The 19,022-nt window shown below is 52.6% G+C and overlaps 1 protein-coding gene across 1 annotated transcript in view; it reads left to right on the forward strand.

Moving 5' to 3' along the window:
- CUNH16orf74 (chromosome unknown C16orf74 homolog) overlaps positions 1–10,571 on the forward strand; it is a 33,724-nt gene extending 23,153 nt beyond the window's left edge. The window contains exons 3-4 of the mRNA XM_045582630.1: positions 7,561–7,701; positions 10,022–10,571. Of these exons, the coding sequence (XP_045438586.1) occupies positions 7,561–7,701; positions 10,022–10,080 (200 nt within the window). The 3' untranslated portion in view covers positions 10,081–10,571. The remainder of the gene's footprint in view (positions 1–7,560; positions 7,702–10,021) is intronic.
- The last annotated feature ends 8,451 nt before the right edge of the window (positions 10,572–19,022 follow it).

Below are 19,022 nucleotides of genomic sequence, written 5' to 3' on the forward strand. Positions count from 1 at the left end.
GGGTCACTGGGAACCCTCCCTATTTTTTCCAGCTGACCCTGCCCTCTTTGGGGTCCCCTGGGCCTGGAGGCACAGGAAGGCATCTGGGGCAGGAGAAGGAACACATCAGCTGAGATGATTTTGTTCTCTGCTGTGTCCCCGACACCTGGCACAATGCTTAGCAAATAGTAGGTGCACAGTAAATGCCTACTGACTGAGCCCTTCTCTGGGGCCCAGCTCTGGGCTGGGCTTTATGCCTGAGCTGCAGGCAAGGGAGCAGGAGAACCGAGTTGTTCTTTCCGGAGCCTGTGGCCATTCCAACCCAATAAGGAAACTCCAGCTGTTCAACTGAAAGGGTGGGACAGGTCCCTGACCCAACTCAGGTGGGGGTGGCACCCAGGAGGTGCTCAGTATTGGCTGAATCCCTGAATAGGTGCCAAGATTGGAATCTCTTGCTATGAATAACGCACGTAATGATGGCACCCTACTTGCCCTCACACTGCATTCTGGGTCTGGCAGGCCTACGGTGTGTGAAATAGTGTCTTGGGAAAGAGCGGACCCCATCCTAGGAACAAGGTCTCAGGCAGGGAGGGTCTTAGAGCTGGCTCCAGAGCGCTAGCCTGAGCATAATTTTTTTAAAAATATATATTTTATTGATTTTTTACAGAGAGGAAGGGAGAGAGAGAGCTTGAAACGGCGATGAGAGAGAAACATCAACCAGCTGCCTCTTGCACACCCCCCACCGGGGATGTGCCCGCAACCAAGGTACATGCCCTTGACCGGAATCGAACCCGGGACCTTTCAGTCCACAGACCGACGCTCTACCACTGAGCCAAACCGGTTTCGGCTGAGCATCATTTTTAAATGAACCAGCAGAGGGCGATCTTGAGCCGTGATGACTGTGGAAGAGCAGCACCTGCTCATGGCTCCACCGCTGCTAGGCTAGGGGAGGTGGTGGCCTGGGGATTGCTGAGAGCAGGCGTAGGAGACGGTGCCCTGGCCTCAGGGCCTTGGGGCATCCTGAAATAGGCCTGTGTGGCTTAGGGCTTCTGAAGGCTGAGAAGTGTTAGCTGATACCAGAGGGGCGAGGTGGGCACTCGGGCCTGGAGCCACCTGGCCTCCGCTTGTTTTGGGCCTCCCTTGGTTTTCTCACCTGGAGAATGACCATGGTTCTAGTTTCCACCCCGAGGGAGTGTGTGAGGTTTAGTGAAAGTGGTGGGCGCGGCCCAGAGCCTGGTTCAGGGGTTCTGCAGAAGCGGTGGCTGTCTCAGCAGGAAGCAGCAACAGTCCTCACATCCCCCCAGCGCCCCTTAGGCCCCGGTCTGCTGGCTCCTGTTGGTCATCTCTCCCGCACTTGGCAGCCCCACTGCCCACACTAGGTATTTTATTCTTACAAAAATAGTATAACTTCAATTTTACACCTGAAGAAACTGAGGCTCACAGAGGAAAGCCACCAGTTCCCAGTCACCCTAGCTTGGGGGTTCCCAATCCTGGCTAATGAGACTCTCCTGGGTGCTCTTAAAAGTCCTGATGGTAAGCAGTGACACCAGGCCCCTGGGGTGTGGTCCCACATCACTGTGCGTGTGTGTGTGTGTGTGTGTGTGTGTGTGTGTTTTAAATATTCTTATTGACTTCAGAGAGCAAGGGGAGAGGGAGGGAGAGAAACATCACCGATGAGAGACTCATGGATAGGCCGCCTCCTGCACGCCCCCTGCTGGGTGGGGATCAAGTCCGAATTCTGGGCACGTGATGCTCACCGAATGGAACCGGGACCCTTCAGTCCACAGTCTGATGCTCTATTTTCTGAGCCAAACCACTCAGGGCCCACATCACTGTTTTTAAACTTCCCAGGTGGTTGCTCTGGGCAGCCACCAGGAAAAGGGCAGAGCCGGGTTGCAGAGGAGGTCAGTGGAACCTCAGTTACAGCACCTCCCCCTTTCACCCGCCAGAAGGCCCAGTGGTTTGCTCCGTCTCCAGGCCCAAGACCTGCAGGGCCCAATCAAGGCCTATTGAGGGCTTCCTGCAGACGCTTCCCTCACACCCTGAGATTTTTTAATGCATCTGGGTGCTGGATCCCCTCCCTGCCTCTTCCTTCCTTGGATTCCCATGCCCTGGAACCCTAGCCTAGCCCTTCCCCTCAGGAAATGGGCTCTTAATGGCCAGAGGCCGGCAGGTAATTAAGAAATACAATTCTGGATTTAGCACAAATGAGCACCTCGTCTGGGGCAGGGCTGGCATTTGTTGTTAATCCCAAAGTCGGCTTTATCTCTGGAGAGTTTTCCCCTCCTGCTCAGCCACCTCTGCCTGGAGATTAGGCAGCCTGGGGATTTGAGAGGAGCTGGAGTCCTGCCCTCCTCCCTCCTCCCTCCCTCCTTCCTCTCTCCCTCTAGCATCTCTCCTGGGCCCACTGAGTGACCTGATGCTTCCTGATTAAGAATGTGGCTTTGTCGCTGAGCTCCCAGAACATGTTAAAATGCAAATGGGGGGCCCTGAGAGGAGTGTGGCTTTTCTCTATTAGCATTTTATTTTAAGAACTTTGGAAAATTCACCGAGGAAGGGGCCTTAGAGACTGAGCGGGAGGCTCCCTTCTGTCACAGATAACAGTAACCAGAGCTTCCTTTTGTTCTGGGCGTTCTTTATGGATGATTACAGAGAAGCTAACAGGGATTGAGCACCCCTTGGGCCCCACCTGCTGGGAAGGAGCTTTATGCAAATTCACTCATCCCATGTGCCCACTGCCCTTCAGAGGCTGGAACTGTCACTACCCAGCAGCAGCCAGGTTTGGAGTTTTATTTTTATTTGTGTTTTTGGCATTTAAGAGCCTCGGGTTTTTGAGGTCCTGTTATTGCTAGATAGGACACCATGCAGGTCCCTGTTCCAAAGTCCCCTGGGATGTTAGAGTAAAGAGCTGGATTGGCAAACCACAGAAATCAGGCCTGCTGTCCTTTTTTTGTAAATAAAGTTTTATTGGAACACAGCCACACCCATTCATGTACATGCTGTCGGTGGCTGCTTTCCAGATACAGTGGCAAAATTGCGTAGTTGTGACAGAGACTGTATAGCCCCCAAAGTAAAAAATATTTACTGTCTGTCCCTTTTCATAAAGTTTTCCAGCTCCTTTATATAGAACTAGAAACCTGGTGCACAAAATTCATACACAGGCATGGGGGGGGGGGCAGTCCTCTCAGTCCAGCCTGCACCCTCTCCAATCTGGGACCCCCCGGGGGATGTCTGACTGCTGGTTTAGGCCCGATCCCCAGGATCCTTCTCACAACTGCCCCCCTCTTCCGGCCTGTTTGCCCCTAACCCCCCCCACACACACACACCCTGGCCTGGTTGCCCCATGTAGCCTTCTGATCAACTGTTTGGTCGTTCCTCACTAACCCCCTTGCCGGTCTTGTCACCCCATACAGCCTGCTGTTTGGTCATCCATCTGGTTGTTTTGGTCATGACAGCCCCTGGCTTTTTATATATTAGGATTGTGGTTATGAGAAGAATCAGACAGACTTGGGTTTGGGTTCAGATCTTGGCTTCACCACATGCTGTTGAAATCTGTAAGCTTTTACTCTCTCTGGTCCTCAGTCTCTACATCTGTGAGATGGGGCTGCTTGCACTTTGCACCTCTGAGTATCCATGAAGGCTCTCGGTTCTGTGTCTGACATGTGGCGATGCTCTGTAAATGCCAACTGTTACCAGTGATAATGGGAGGGCCTCCTCTATGTGACTTCCTTTTATTTTACACTAGAGGCCTACTGCACAAAATTCGTGCATGGAGGGGAGCGGTGTCCCTCAGCCCAGCCTGCACCCTCTCCAATCTGGGGTCCCTCTCACAATCCAGGTCTGCTGGCTCCCAACCACTTCTGCCTGCCAGTCTGATCACCCCCTAACCACTCCCCTGTCAGCCTGATCAATGCCTAACTGCTCCCCGGATGGTCTGATTGCCCCTAACTGCCCTCCTCTGAAGGTCTGTCTGCCCCTAACTGTCCTCCCTTGCAAGCCAGGCCAATTGCCCTCTCCTGCTGGTCCAGTCACCCCTAACTGCTCTTCCCTGCTGGCCTTATCACCCCTAACTGCCTTCCCTTACCAGCCTGGTCACCCCCAACTGCCCTCCCTGCCCAACTGCCCTCCCCTGCAGGCCTGGCCCTCCCAACTGCCCTCCCTGCCCAACTGCCCTCCCCTGCAGGCCTGGCCCTCCCAACTGCCCTCCCTTGCAGACCTGCCCTCCACCCCCCAATTGCCCTCCTCTGCAGGCCTGGTCACTCCCAACTGCCCTTCCCAGCTGACCTGGTCACCCCTAACGCCCACAACTGCCCTCTCCTGCAGGCCATCTTGTGGTGGCCATCTTGTGTCCACATGGGGGCAGCCATCTTTGACCACATGGGCCGGCCATCTTGTATCTTGGAGTGATGGTCAATTTGCATATTACTCTTATATTAGTTTTATTAGATAGGATTCTGGGCTTCTGGGTAAGATTGCAGGAAGAATGGCTCTGCTGCTTTAAGGGCGGTTTGAAAACCACTGCTTTAGCTCAGGTTGGCAGAGGCTTTGCTGGGTGCTCCTGAGGGGCTCATAGAACTAAGCAGCCTGGTAGATTCGGGGGCCACAGGGGTTCCCCAAGAAGGAAACAGGATTGGGGTTCCAAGTTATCTATTGCTGTGTAACCAATTACCCCCACATTTAGTGGCTTAAACAGTATCTGTTTCTGTGGGTTGGGAATTCAGGAATGACTTTGATGGGAGGTTCAGGCTCAGGGAGTCTGTTGGCCTGGCCTCAGTCTTACCTGAGGGCTTGGCTGGGCTGGAGAACCAGCTTCCTAGGTGGCTCCTTCACATGGCTGTTGGCTGGAGGCCTCAGTCGCTCACCACAGGGCTTCTTCACAGGCTGCTTGCCTGCCTCAAACATGGCAGCTGGCTTCCCCCAGCAGGGAACAGGGAGGAAGTTGTAACATCTTTTATGACCTCCCCTTGGAAGCCCCTACCCCCCCTCCCCCCAATCCCTTCAGGTCTTATTGTATTCATTAGAATTCATCCTAACTTTATCCCACACTAAAGGGGAGTGGCCTTTGACTCCACCTCTCAGGGACATACCTGAGAGCCACCACACTGACCCAATAGGGTCCCTCAGGCGCACCATCCCTATGGTGCTGGGGTTGGCCTGAGACGCAATTATTTGGGGCCCTGCTGTTGGCTAGGGCCCCAAATAATTGAGCTAATACTGTCCCAGTCTAGGGCTGATTGGGGAAAACCCAAGTGGCAGAGCTTAGAAATAAGGACTTTAACACCCAATTTAGTAGTGCCGAGAGAGAGAGAGAGAGAGAGAGAGAGAGAGAGAGAGAGAGAGAGAGAGAGAAGAGTTTCAATGTAAATTTAAAGCACTCCTACTGTTCTTTCCCAGTTACTATGCCAGGTTCAAGTGAGACAGTGTTACCTTCCAGATGGTCACAGTAAAGGGAGACAGAATTAAGAACTAATCATTTCAATACGCTGTCATCGGTGCTGGAAGATTGACGAGTGAATGAGTGTGGATGGACCAAAGACGGGTTTGCTGGGGCATGTTCCCCAAAGAGGAGCCTATTGGGACAGGTTTTGAGGGATGAATAGGAGCTCATCACCATGGTAAAGGAAGAAGAGCTTTCCAGGCAGGGGATCAGCCTGGACGAGGGCAGGGAGGGGCTGAAAAGGCCAGTGTGTTTAGGAAACTATGAGCAGCAGTTTGGAAAGGGGGAGCAGGTGGCAGGGAATGAGGCTGCAGGTAGGTTGGGCCGGATTGTGAAGGCTCAAAACCGGGCTTAGAGGCTGACTTTTAATTAATGATCAGCATTTATGATCAACAGTGTATTTTATGACTCATGCTTCTGTGAGATGTTAACAGACTCTACGGTTATTTAATATTTAAGTTCAGGAAGCCCAGGGGTTAGCACAATTGAAGCAGCTTCTTTACTGCAGGACGTATCACAGCCTTTAATTCTCTCTGAGAGAGGGATAGCGTAGATGGGATTCGGTCAACATTCAAATACGTGGGATTCCCAAACTCATTTGATCACAAAACCCCTTCCCAGGGGAGCCTCAGGAGGCCTGTGTTCCAGGGGACACACTCTGGAAATGCTGCTTGTAGCTATTGACAAGAGCTAGCGAGTGTTCCAAGTTGGTGTGTGGTATAGTCAGACCCGCAGTTTCCGGCTGCTGTTGGAGGGCAGACTGAAGAGGGAGAAGCCAGGAGATGGAAGGACTAGTGAGGTGCACAGGAGGGAGAAAGAAGGGTGGCGGAGACATTGAGGGGTGGCATCGGCAGGCTTGCAGGTTGATTAAATTGGCTGGGGGTTGGAGGCGAGGAGGAAAGGGAAGACTTGTGGCCCTCACTCTGATTTCTGGCAGATGTGATGCTGTTGACTCGGTGGGAAGAGTGGAGGAAGGTGTTTGGTGGTGCGAACGGAAAGGTGCTTCAGGGTCAGGTGGAGGCTGTAACTGAGCTTGGCCACTTTACCCGTGCTTAATTTGTGGGCGAGGTGGGACAAGGAATTTAACACCTTGGAACTGGGGTCGGCAAACTGTGGCTCGCAAGCCACATGCGGCTCTTTGGCCCCTTGAGTGTGGCTCTTCCACAAAATACCACGGCCTGGGCGAGCCTGTTTTGAAGAAGTGGCGTTAGAAGAAGTTTAAGTTTAAAAAATTTGGCTCTCCAAAGAAATTTCAATCGTTGTACTGTTGATATTTGGCTCTGTTGACTAATGAGTTTGCCGACAAGGCTTAGATTCTAAGGCTTAGAAGAAATGGACAAGTCCTTGCAAAGCACAGCTTTACCAAAATTGACTCCAGTTGGAAACAGAAACACTAAGGAGCCCCACATCTACTAAATTTGTGTCCAACCAGCATGGCTCAGTGGTTGAGCTTCGACCTTTGAACCAGGAAGTCACGGTTCGATTCCCTGTCGGGGCACATGCTGAGGTTGTGGGCTCGATACCCCGTATGGGGCATGTAGAAGGTGTACGATCAATGAGTCTCTCTCATCATTGATGTTTCTATCTCTCTCTTCCTTCCTTTCTGAAATCAATAAAAATTTATTTTAAGAAAGAAGAGAACTAAATTTGTAATCAAAGTCTTTGCACAAAGGAAATTCCAACTTTCACTGGTGAATTCAGCCTAACAGGTGAGGAAGAAACAACATCGATCTTACACAAACGCCTTTAGAAAATCATTAATGGGAGAGGTGACTTCACGCCTGGCTTCCAATTCAGGCTCCGTTGCTTTCTTCCGTTCAGAGTCATGTTTTGAGTCCTTGCTGTGTGTCAGACACATTCTAGGCACTGACGTTACATTCGTGAACAAAGCAGGTACAACTCACTGTCCTCTCCGTGATACGCAAGGCCGTTGGGCGTGTCATGTAACTGTCCTGAGCCTCAGTTTTCTCATCTGTGGAGTGGGGACAGCAATGCCCTCCTTTTCCTGAGAGTTGTCAGGACTCATGGTGACGGCGAGGGGAGGGAAGCAGGCAGGCAGCCAGAGGCGGGCAGTTCCCCAGCGGCCACTGATGCTTGTCTCTCTGTCATGTGTGTGTGTGTGTGTTCCACGGCCGCCCTCTCAGGCTTTAAAATGTGTGTCAGCAGCAGCAGCAGCCACGACGAGGCCCCCGTCCTGAACGACAAGCACCTGGATGTGCCCAACATCATCATCACCCCCCCGACTCCTACGGGCATGATGCTGCCGAGGGACTCCAGGAGGACAGGTGAGGCCACCCTGCCCCGCTGCCGGGTTGGGGAAGGGGGCGGGGAGTCCGGCTGGGGACAGCTCAAGGGGCCCCATTCTGTGCTCTGGGTCTGAGTTCAGGTCCCCACCTCCCTGGGTTTATTAAAAAATGTACCCTCGGATCTCCACCGCGGGCCCCTCACGGTGGCTCAGCCTCAGCATGAGGTGGCATGTTAAGTAATTAGCCAGACAATCCCTCCCGGCAGCTGAGCGAGTGATGGATGGGCTTGGGCAGGCTCGCCAAGGTAATTGATGGATGCGCCTTCCCCTGCTAGCCAGGCGACCGGCGCTCCATCTTGCTGGCTGCAGAGGTTCAGCTGGACAGGACACGCTTGGAAATATGCCCGCGCAGGGCTGGGGTTGATCTCTTCTGGGCCTTCCGGATGTAGCTCACTGCAGGGAGGGGAGAGAAGATGGAACTGTTCCCAGAGAGAGGGTGAGAGGGAGAGGCCGGCACTGGTGTCCCCAAGTGCCCCTCTGTGGATGCTGTTGGGGCTGGTCAGGCAGATTGTTCATTTATTCACCAAGCAGATTTACTGAACCAGACCTGTGCTAGGTTCTGAGGTTGCTGTTGTGAATAATTAACAATAATAATAATAATAATAATAATAATAAATAATAATAATAAATAATGATTCTGATAGCAGTAATTGAGTCCTAATAGTAAGTCTGAATTAGGTCTAGTTTGCATCCCCATTTTATGGATGAGGTTCAGAGAGGTGGAGACACTTGTCATACAGCTGGTAAGAGGCAGAGTTGGATTCAGACCCAGGCTGTGTGATATAGAACTCGCCTGTGGACCCCTAGTCTAGACTCCCTCCATTCAGCCCACCAGCCACCGAGGTGTGAGTCCTGCCTGGCCTTTACAGGGGACACAGGCTGACAAGGCTAATGTGGAGCTCGTGGAAATCCGGTGGGGGATCTTAGGCACACTTTTCTGAATGTGTAGAGTTTGGATCTCAGCGTGGTCGGCGGGCAAGTGACTAGAGAAAAAGGTTGGACTCTGGGCCAGGCCTGTCTGTTACCAGGGCAGGGCCATGCTCAGGAAGGACGGTAATAGGTCACATTCCTATGTCACCTTCCCAAGTGACAGGCACCGGGCCTAGTGCTTTTCACAAATCTTACTTCTCATCCAACCCTCAGGCCTGTGAGTACCGTCCGTATCTCTAGTTTACAGACGAGAAAGCTGAGGTCCAGAGAGGGCGAGTGACCCACCCACGGGCTTGCAGCGATGCAGGAGAGCTGGGCTTCTGCTCCAATGTCTAACCAAGAGCTCAGTGCAGGCAGTGGAGGCCTCGGTCCTTGGCTCTGCCATTTCACTCCCTCCCCTCTCTGAGCCTCAGTGTCCCCATCTGTGTAATGGGATCCTAACCACCTTCCCTGCTCCTGGGGCCCTGCAAGTGCAGCGGAGACGCATAGTTACTCTACAAGGTCTGTGGGGTGAGCATCTGGAGGCCCTGGATCCCCCAGGGGGGTTCCTAACACAGGGAAGAGGCTCCTTTTAAGCTTAAGCAGTTCCTAAGGCAGATTCGTGCAGTCCAAGGCAGAGCTCAGACCTGACCCTCCGCACTCCTCATTCAGAGAAGGGAAGCATGGGAGAAAGAGCACAGGCGTGGAGTCAGAAAACCCTGAGTTTGGATCCTGGCTCTACTACTCGTCAGCATGTGACCTAGAACAGGAAGCTCCACCTCCCCAAGCCTCAGTAAAATGGAGAAATAGTGCCTCTGAGAGATTGTAGAAGATTAAAGACGAGGAAGGTCCAGGGCTGATTTCTGTGGTGTGTTGTGGATATTCTCAACATGTGATATTTAGGGCAGAAAAAAACCCCACCAGACCCAGGTGTCACCTCCTGCAGGCCTGTGGGCGCTGGGTGATTAGATACCAGTCCCTGGGGCTTCCCCAGGCAACGAGGAATCAGAGAGAAGCCCAGCCCTGCTGACTCCACTCTCTAAGCATCAAATCCGTACCTCTGGAACTGCCCAGCACTGGGTGTGTGTGTGTGTGTGTGTGTGTGTGTGTGTGTGTGTGTGCGCGCGCGCGCGCAATCCCAGGAACCTTAGCCAGGGACCCTGGGAGCTCAGCATTGAGTGTGGGGTAAGGATGCACGGGACTCCGTGAGACCAACCATCATTGGGATCCCCTCTCAACATCCATTGGCACCCCCGCCCATGTAAGGGAGGATCTCAGGGAGGTGATACAAAGCAAGGAGCCCGCAGGCACTGGCCCCAGAGCTCCCAGGGAGAGGGGCCTGACGGCGGTGGGGGATCCATCCACATGTTGATCCTCTTCTTGCCTCCTAGTCTGGCTGGAAGAGACGGGGTCATGTCCGGAGGATGGAGAAATAGACCCTGAAGCCTGAGAAGGAAGCACAGGTCTTGGATCTGTTGGCTCCGGCTCCGGCTCTGGCCATCCCTCGTTCCACGTGTCGCCAGGGGGGCGTCGCCGCCTGGGACAGAAGTGCTGAGTACGCCGGATGGGAGCGTGGTTTCGGCACTGGACCAGGAGACGTGGGGCAAGATGAGCAAGCGACCAGCCCTGCGTGCTGGCAGAGTGATGTTTCCCTGGCCCCATCGGTGGACGGACCTCTGATGCCTACACATCCTTGCTGACCCCAGGGCCATGGCGGTGGCCCTCAGGGTGCCAGGGAGAGGCTTTCTTCTGGACACACACACTCCCTGCACCCTGGACCATGCCGATGGTGCCCAGGAGATCAACACACACAGGAACTTCTTGCAAAGAAGTGGCTACATTTTTTTACAAGTTGTTTTACAGATCTCAAAGCAGTCCAAATGTGATTTATAATTTTTTTTTTTTTTTTTTGCATTATCAATAAAGATCCTCTGTAACGAATGGCAAGCCCTGCTTCTTGGTTGGGCGGAGGAGATGGAGCACACCAGGCACAGAGGTGGGTTTAAGAGAGTCGGTTGTCACAGAGGTCTGGCTGGTGATGAGCCTTTGGACGGTCTTGGGTCCCACGAACTGCAGACCGCTGGGCCTGGGCGTGGTGCCTAAGTCACACAGACCTTGTTTGAGTCCCAGCTCCGTGCCTGCCAGCTGTGGGATCTTGGTAATACAGCTCTAGGATGGGAGGAAATGTTTGGTTTTGTTTTTATGATTTATTAATTTTTAATTGAATTTATTAGGGTGATATTGGTTACTAAAAATTGCGTAAGTTTCAGGTATACAATTCTACAATGCATCATCTGTACGTGGGATGGGAAATGTGGTGGAACCACAGTCCACCACCCATTCAGGCAGTTTCTGTCACTGGAATGCCTTTGCTCCCTTTTCCCGCCCAGTCCATTGGCAAAGCCAGGTCCATTGCCACCTGATACTGTTCCCACCGGGCCCTGCAGATTAAAGTCTGTTCCACGGTTCCCACAGCACCCTCTCCTCTCCTGGGGCAGGACCTCCTTCCATCCTATATGATAAAAGCCTAATATGCAAATTGTCTCCTCAGCCGGGCTGGTAGGAGGGAATTTGACTTTTCATTATGATGTGCACTGACCAACAGGGGGCGGCATGGAACATGGTGGGCATTGATGATGCAGCACTGGCAATGGGAGGCACTGCCAACCCAATGGGCCTGATGAGAGTGGGACCACAGTGGGATGGGAGGCGGGGGGAGATCCACCTGGCTCCCAGGCACTGAGGGAGAAAGGGCAAATAGCAATATTAAAACATTTCTTCTAATATTTTCCTTTCTTTCTTTCTTTTTTTTAATGCAAGGGTGAGTCTGGTTTTTTTTGTTTTGTTTTGTTTTTTGTTTTTAATATATTTTATTGATTTTACAGAGAGGAAGAGAGAGGGATAGAGAGTTAGAAACATCGATGAGAGAGAATCATCGATCAACTGCCTCTTGCACACCCGCTACTGGGGATGTGCCCGCAACCAATGTACATGCCCTTGACCAGAATCGAACCCGGGACCTTTCAGTCCACAGACCGACGCTCTATCCACTGAGCCACACCGGTTTCGGCTAATTATTTTCCTTTCGATGTGCATGAATCCGTGCACAGGGCCACTAGTTGTTTCATAATCACTGATGTGCCTGTCATCAGAGGAAAGGAGTGACCCGTCAGCTGGGGCTCAGGACCTAGCGCTGATATGCCCACACTCAAGCCTTAGGCACCCTCACACATGACCCTTAGAAAATAAAGCTTCAGCGTCAGGGACGCAGTCCCACACACCAGTTCCCAGAGCTCACACGAGGTGCTCAGGATTTTTATTTGTTTAGCCCTCCTATTGCTTGCTATATGCAGGACTGTTCTAAGCTCTCTCTGTATAGGTAACTCATGAAACTGGGGCATAGTGTATTAGTTTGCGTTTTGCTGTGTACTGAGCAACCCACCCCTGCTACAGACTGAGTGTGTATCCCCCACAAACATGTGAAGACATGGCCGACTGTGAAGCAGGAGGCGGGCCCTCACCACACACCAACTCTGCTGGTGCCTTGACCTTGGACTTCCAGCCTCCAGAACTGGAAACAATTTCTGTAGTTTATAAGCCACCCAGCCTGCGGGATTCTGTTATAGCCGCACAATGGGCTGAGACACCCCACCCTCCACACTCAGTAGCTTAGAACAACAAGCAGTGATCTCTCTCTCCGGTCTCGGGCTGGGCCCTGGTCCTGCTGAGTGGCTGCCGGGAGTTGGGTTTTGTCAGGTCCTAATCGGGTTCAAATCTGCTTCGTGTGTCTCCTCACTTCGTGGCCGGCAGCTACCACAGTACTTTCCCTTGGAGCATGCGCCGGGCCAGGCAAGCACGCTCACAGCTTCTGCTCATGACATTTGGCCCCAGTCCTCTTCCCTCTGGAACCCAGGGGGATGCTGGGCCTAGGGGCTGGGGCTGGGTGCTCACTCTGGCCTGGCTCCATCCACATCTCCCTGGGCTCTGCTCAGAGGCCTCAGTCCCCTCAGCAGCCTGCCATGGCTAATCACTGCTTCATCCAGGCTTTTAGTGCCCATGGCAACGGGAAGAAGACCAGGCGGGAGGCCAGCCTGAGGCTGCCCGGGACACCGGACCTGGCTCTCTCACAGGGCCCTCTAGGATGTTGGCGATAACGCTGGTGTTCGCAAGGCTGTGCTTGAGAAGATCCACCAGGCCCACCGGTGCCATCAACCCATGGGGTCATTCTACGTGAACTTGACCATTCAAGGTCAGGGTGCCGTCCGGGTGGGGCTGGGGGGCCTTTGTGGGGCTGGTCTAGAAAGACAATTTATCTCGACCTCAAAACAGGGCTCTTTGATTCTTATTTCCTGAGTCAGTTCCTCCATTTTAATACACCCTGAGGGGGATGGTTACGAACGTCTGCAGCTTATTTTTCATTTATTTTTAATGCCAAAGCTGCACATACTGATTAAATCCAACAATAAAAAGCCTTGTAAAACGGTTCCCCCCAAAGTGTGTGGGGGGGGGGGGGGGAGGTAGGGGGGGAGTGAAGTGGGGGCTGCAGTAAATGGCAACTGAAGAGGAAATGGATGGATGGATGGACGGACGTTAGAAGCTCTGACAGCTGACAAAGCCCCTCGCCCCTCACCCTGGTGTGTCCCAGAGACGCTCCAAGGTTCCAGGAGGCCAGCCATGTCCGATGTGAGACTTGGGATCTGTGCTATGTGCTTCCGGGAGGGAAGGCTGGGAGGGGACGAAAGTGTGAAAGCAGATGGAAATGTAATTTTTTAATGACAGCAGCAGATGGCAAAAAGACACAAGAGTGTGTTCGCACCATGTCGGAGCCACTTGAGAGCACCCGGCGCAGCCGTGATGTGCGCCGTGCGGCTGGCATGATGGCTCCCCCGCCAAACCCTGGAGGCCAGTGAGCGGCGGAGAGGAACCTGCAGGCCCCCCAGGGAGGGCAGGGCAGGGCGTGCAGCCAGGCTGTGTGGGGCCACAGGTAGATGGGGAATACCTGCGACCACCTGGGTGGGGCCCAGCAGCATCCCGAACCTGACTTTTCCAGATACAGCAGGTCTCGCCACTGCTCACCTGGACTTCTCACAACCTCCCACCAAAGGCGAGTCTCCTGCTGCTGGGCAGTTGTGTTCCTGAGAGCAGAGCTATTCATGCCGCTCCTCCACCTGCAGCCCCAACGTGGCTCACCCCCAGATGCACAGGAGCCTGCTCGGGAGCACACTCTTGGTCCCTCTTTGTGCTGCCAATTTATTAACAGCAGAGAAGCCAATTAAGTGGAGACTATTAAAGAACTTCGACAAGAAAGAGAGAGGCAGGGAAAGAGAGATGGCCACTGCATGTCTTTCTTGCTTCGCTTCTCACCACACTCAGTGGGGGTGATAATGCCTCATGGACAGCCATGAGCAGAAGAAACCTCTCCTGCCCTGGCCGGGTAGCTCAGTTGGTTAGTGTGTCATCCTGATATGCCAATCCTGCGGGTTCGATCCCCAGTCAGGGCACATACAAGAATGAACCAATGAACGCATAAATAAGTAGAACAACAAATTGATCTCTCTCTCTCTCTTTCTCTCTCTCCCCCCCAAATCAATGAAGAAAAAATAAAAAGAAAGAAAGAATCCGCTCCTGCTGAGAGTAGGAGCCACTACCTGCCATGTTGACACAGTTGAGGACCTAACGGGCTCCAGGGGAAGGTGGCATTCAGAATAGGTACAACCCACACCCATCAGAGCCAGAGCCGCAAGGTCAGCCCTGCCAGAGGCCACGTGATCACCTCCACATTAGAGACCAGCCGCAGGCAGGGGCTCAAGTCGCAGCGCAGTGGGAGCTGTGCCTCCTGGCCCCCTGGAGCCCGGGGTGTGGTGGTGGAGGGCTACTTCCAGAGGCATTCCTGTCCTGTTATCAGAGCCCTGCTCTGGACCACACCGCTGGTGTATTTCAGCAGAGGCAATGCAAGGAGGTCACCGAGGAGGTGTTTTGCATTCTGCATTTCTCTCCTGCTGCCCACACTGTAATTCGAGCCAGCTTCTTAGATGGGTGACACCTCTAGCTGCAAGTCAGTGCTTTCCCTGAGGTCACACACACCCCCCCCCCCCCACATCTGCCTCCCCCTCACCACCACAGGAGAGAGGCTGGACTCAGTATATCAGAGTGGTGGCTTTTGGCCTAGGCCCTGGCCTGAGCCCCACTCCAGGGGTTCTGACTCCTGGGGTTCAGGGGTGGCCCCAGCATCGAGTAGATGAGTCTCTTGCACAGGCAGGGCCGAGAGTCTGGGGAGCTCCTCACACACCTCCTCACTTCTTCACTGTAACTCATCGTTTTATGTGGGGATGCATCGGGGGGGCGGGGGGGCGGCCCTGCTGGCCCAGCGCCAAAGGCAGGAGGAAATGACCCTTCAGAGGATCTGGGTCCCCCGTCAGTCGTTATTGCAAATATTCCTTTTCCACTTGTGGCCAAATCTACCGCCCAAAATAAACTGAACATTTCCATCCTTGCAGGAAGACCCACTGCCTGCACACCAGAAGTCTGCCTTGCTGGCTCACTCTGGAGCACTGTTCTGTGTGACCAGAAGTTATTATGCTGCCGACTACCCTGAAGAGGGCAATAGATGCACGTCTTTGGGGGTGTATTAGGTTTTGGGGAGCCAGGGAAGGCTTTTGAAAATAAACTTATTCTTGGTGAGGAAAGCTTTAGAGTTACAAAAAAGTTGCCAAGGTAGTACAGCAGGTTCCCATATACTGCCCACCCAGCGTTCATCTTACGCTGCTCTGGTACATTTGTCACAACTAGGGAACCAATTTTTATACATTATTATTAATTAAAGTCCATGCTCGATTCCCATTTCCTCAGTTCTCCCCCAATGTCCTTTTTTTTGCTCTGGGATCTCATCCAGGATCCCACATGACATTGAGTCGGCATGAATTCTTAGGCTCCTCTGGGCCGTGACAGTCTTTGACTCTCCTTGTTTGGGATGACCTTGACAGGTTTTTGTTTTTTGAGAGAGAGAAAAAAACAACAACATCGATTTGTTTTCCCACATATTTATGCATCGTTTGTTTGGCTTTGTATGTGCCCTGACCTGGAATCAAACACACAACCTCGGCGTATCAGTATAACACTCCAACCAACTGAGCTACCCGGCCAGGGCGACCTTGACACTTTTGAGAAGTGCTGGTCAGGTGTTTTGTAGCAAGTCCCTCAACTGGGATTTGTCTGATGTTTTCCTCATGATTAGACTACGGTTGTAGGTTTGGGAGGTAAAATGCCCTTTTCATCCATGGTATCAAGAGTGCATGCTGTGACCATGGCTTATTACTGCTGTTGACCTTGATCACCTGGCTAAGGTCATGTTGATCAGGTTTCTTCACTGTCAAGTTACTCTGTTTTCCTCTGTTTCCATCCGGTTCTCTTTGAAAGCAAGTTGCTCTGGGCAGCCCACACTTTAGGAGTGGGGTGTTATGCTCCACCTTCCCCCCACCCCCCAAATATATTTTTATTGATTTCGGAGAGGAAGAGAGAGAGAGAGAGAGAGAGAGAGAGAGAGAGAGAGAGAGAGAGAGAGAGAGAGAGAGAGAGAAGCATCAATAATGAGAGAGAATCATTGATCGGCTGCCTCCTGCACGCTCCCCACTGGGGACCAGGCCACAACCCGGACATGTGCCCTGACCAGGAATTGAACCGTGACTTCCAGGGTCATAGGTCAACTGAGCCACGCCAGCTGGCAATGCTCCATCTTGAAGGTTGGGCATCTATATACATCATCTGGAATTCTTTGGCATGAAGGATTTGTCCCTTCACCCCATTAATCTTATCTCCAACTCCTAATTCATTACCACCTGGGGCATTCTAGCCCTACGGGGGGGGGGGGGGGGCATTTCTTACAGCAGGTATGAGGGCCTGTCGTGTCGTGTGTGTTGGTGTGTGTGTGTGTGTGTGTGTGTGTGTGTCCCGCCTCAAGTAGCAACTCCACTTCCATCATTCTCCCCTCCCTTGTTTTCCTCTTGTCTGTTTGCATCTCAGTTTCCCGCCCCCTGACTTTAAGAGCCAGGCAGGAGGCTGGGCATTTGGATCCTCTCTGGATCCTGGGAATGGCTCAGAGCTGGGCTGGATTGGAGCAGCTGCTTCCCTCCCCAGGTTTCCCCACTACAAAAACCTCCTGGGGAGCATGTTAAGTGTGTGGTTTCTGAGTTAGAAAGTCTGAGCCTGGAGCTCGGGGAAGGGCATTTTAATACAGTTTTGTTGAGGAATAATTCACCCTTTTAAAGCGCACAGTTCCGTGGTTTTTAGTATATTTACAGAGTGTGCAACCACCACCACTATCTAATTCCAGAACATTTCCACCACTCCATTAGCAGTCACTCCCATTTCTCTCTCCCCCAGCCCTGGCAACCACTAACTTCCTCTCTGTCTCTGCAGGTTTCCCTATTCTAGACAGCTTCTATACATGGAATCATACATGGTTTTGGGGATTGGCTTCTTTCACTTGGCATAATGTTTTCAAGGTTTACCCATGTTGTAGCAGGCATCAGTGCATCATACCTATTTATGGCTAAATAACATTCCACAGCACATATAGACCTTATTTTGTTTAAACGTCCCTCAGTTGATGGACATTTGGGTCATTTCCACCTTTTGGCTGTTGCAAATCATGCTGCTATGAAAGGAAGGTCATCTAACAAGTCTTCCAAGTGACCCTGAGGTACACACAAGTGTGAGGCTCTGGGACACCATTTTGCAGTGTGTGACGCTGCACACTCTCCTGTTCTCCCAGCATCCCAGTGGGGCAGCAGCAGCACTGTCACCATATTACAGATCAGGCCACTGGGATTCGGGTGATGGGGACACTAGGCTCTGCTTGCTCTCCTGCTCGCCCTGCGGTGGCCTCTCTGAATCTCCGCTTTCCCACCAGCTCTTTCCCTCTGCTCTTTTACAGGCTGCGAAAAGCCTGCAGGGAAGCCTCGCCAACTCTGGAACACAAATATTTGCCAGCGAAGAAAACATTCTCCCGTCAATCAAAACCCAGACAAGTTGGCACACAGGCTCTGCAGATGTCTGAAGGAGCTTCTATTTCAGGAGGGGCCAGGTGGCCCAGAGCTTCTCCCCGTCCCCAAACGCCCCAGGCTCCTCCTTCACTTCCTGCCTCTTCTGCAGAGGAGGGAACTGAGGTCCGAATGTCACTTGCCCCTGGTCACACAGCATCCAGAGGCTCTTCCATTATTTTCTTTGAGAGCTTGTCTTACTACATGACACACAACGACAGTAATCTCCAAGTCTGCAAATGACAACTTCACATGCAGATAAACAACAGACATAGTTTTCTATGCCATGTGAGTGGGCAGAATGTAATATAGTCTTATTTCATCTTCCCAACAACCCTAAATGGGGCAGTTCAGGGGGCTTAGAGAGTAAAGCATGGGGTTATCTGGAGTGGGACAGCTTTCCTGCCAGGATACAGAACCTGGAATGCTCCTGACCCCTATGCTTTTTCTCAGGGCCTAATGAGCAGGATTTCAAATTCAAATCCAGCCCACTGCCTGTCCGCACCAGCCCTGCACCGGCTCCCTTACCTCCCTGGAAGTTTTCCTGGCATATTGGAATCCCATCAAAATTCCCCAGGCTCTGGTTAAAATTCAGCTTTCTGGTCCCATCCGACCCCTGAAACACAGTTCTCCAGGAGTGTGCATGTTAACTCAGAAACTTCTAGGGGAGTCTGACACATGGCGAGATTCAGGACCACTGCTATTAAGTTTCACACAAACCCACTGTATAGAGGGCACCTGTTCAACAAACAGATGAGCACATCAATACATATTTGCTGCAGCCTGCAAACTTGCCCCTGCATTAGCTTCACCTGGGTTGCTTGCCAACCTACAGATTCGGAGCCCTTCCTTCCCCCGCAGTTTCTGAATTGGAAGATTGTTGATTGGGGGGGGGGGGGGGGGAGAGAGGAGGGGGTGACAGAATCTACATTTTTAAAGATTTTTTAACCAATGTGTATACAGGGGTCAGAAGATTGTGAAATGAAAGGAAACGCCTTCCCTCACTCTCAAGGGGTCGGGCTGTTTCAGATAATGCTGTGACCCCATAAATGCATTTACTCCAGGCCCCAGGAGTAAGGCGGACAGGCGCCCAGGGCAGGTGAAGGAGCTCAGAAGCGCGGTGCTAGATGCTGGTCTGGGCCGGAGAGAGGGCGTGGCCGTCCTATGGGAGTGGGCGTGGCCAAGCCTGTGTACGAGGGGGTGGGGCCGGAGCTGGGACACGAGTGGGGCGGGCTGAGCGCTTAGCCTCCTTCAAGATCGCCAATCCGCGGGCTCGTAGCGGCCGCGCTCCCCGCCTCCCGCCGTCCGCCGAGAGCGCCGAGTTGCTATAGGTTGGCTATGGCTTCTTCCGGTC

This window comes from Pipistrellus kuhlii, unplaced genomic scaffold (genome assembly GCF_014108245.1).
Source record: "Pipistrellus kuhlii isolate mPipKuh1 unplaced genomic scaffold, mPipKuh1.p scaffold_m20_p_17, whole genome shotgun sequence".
Taxonomy (NCBI): domain Eukaryota; kingdom Metazoa; phylum Chordata; class Mammalia; order Chiroptera; family Vespertilionidae; genus Pipistrellus; species Pipistrellus kuhlii.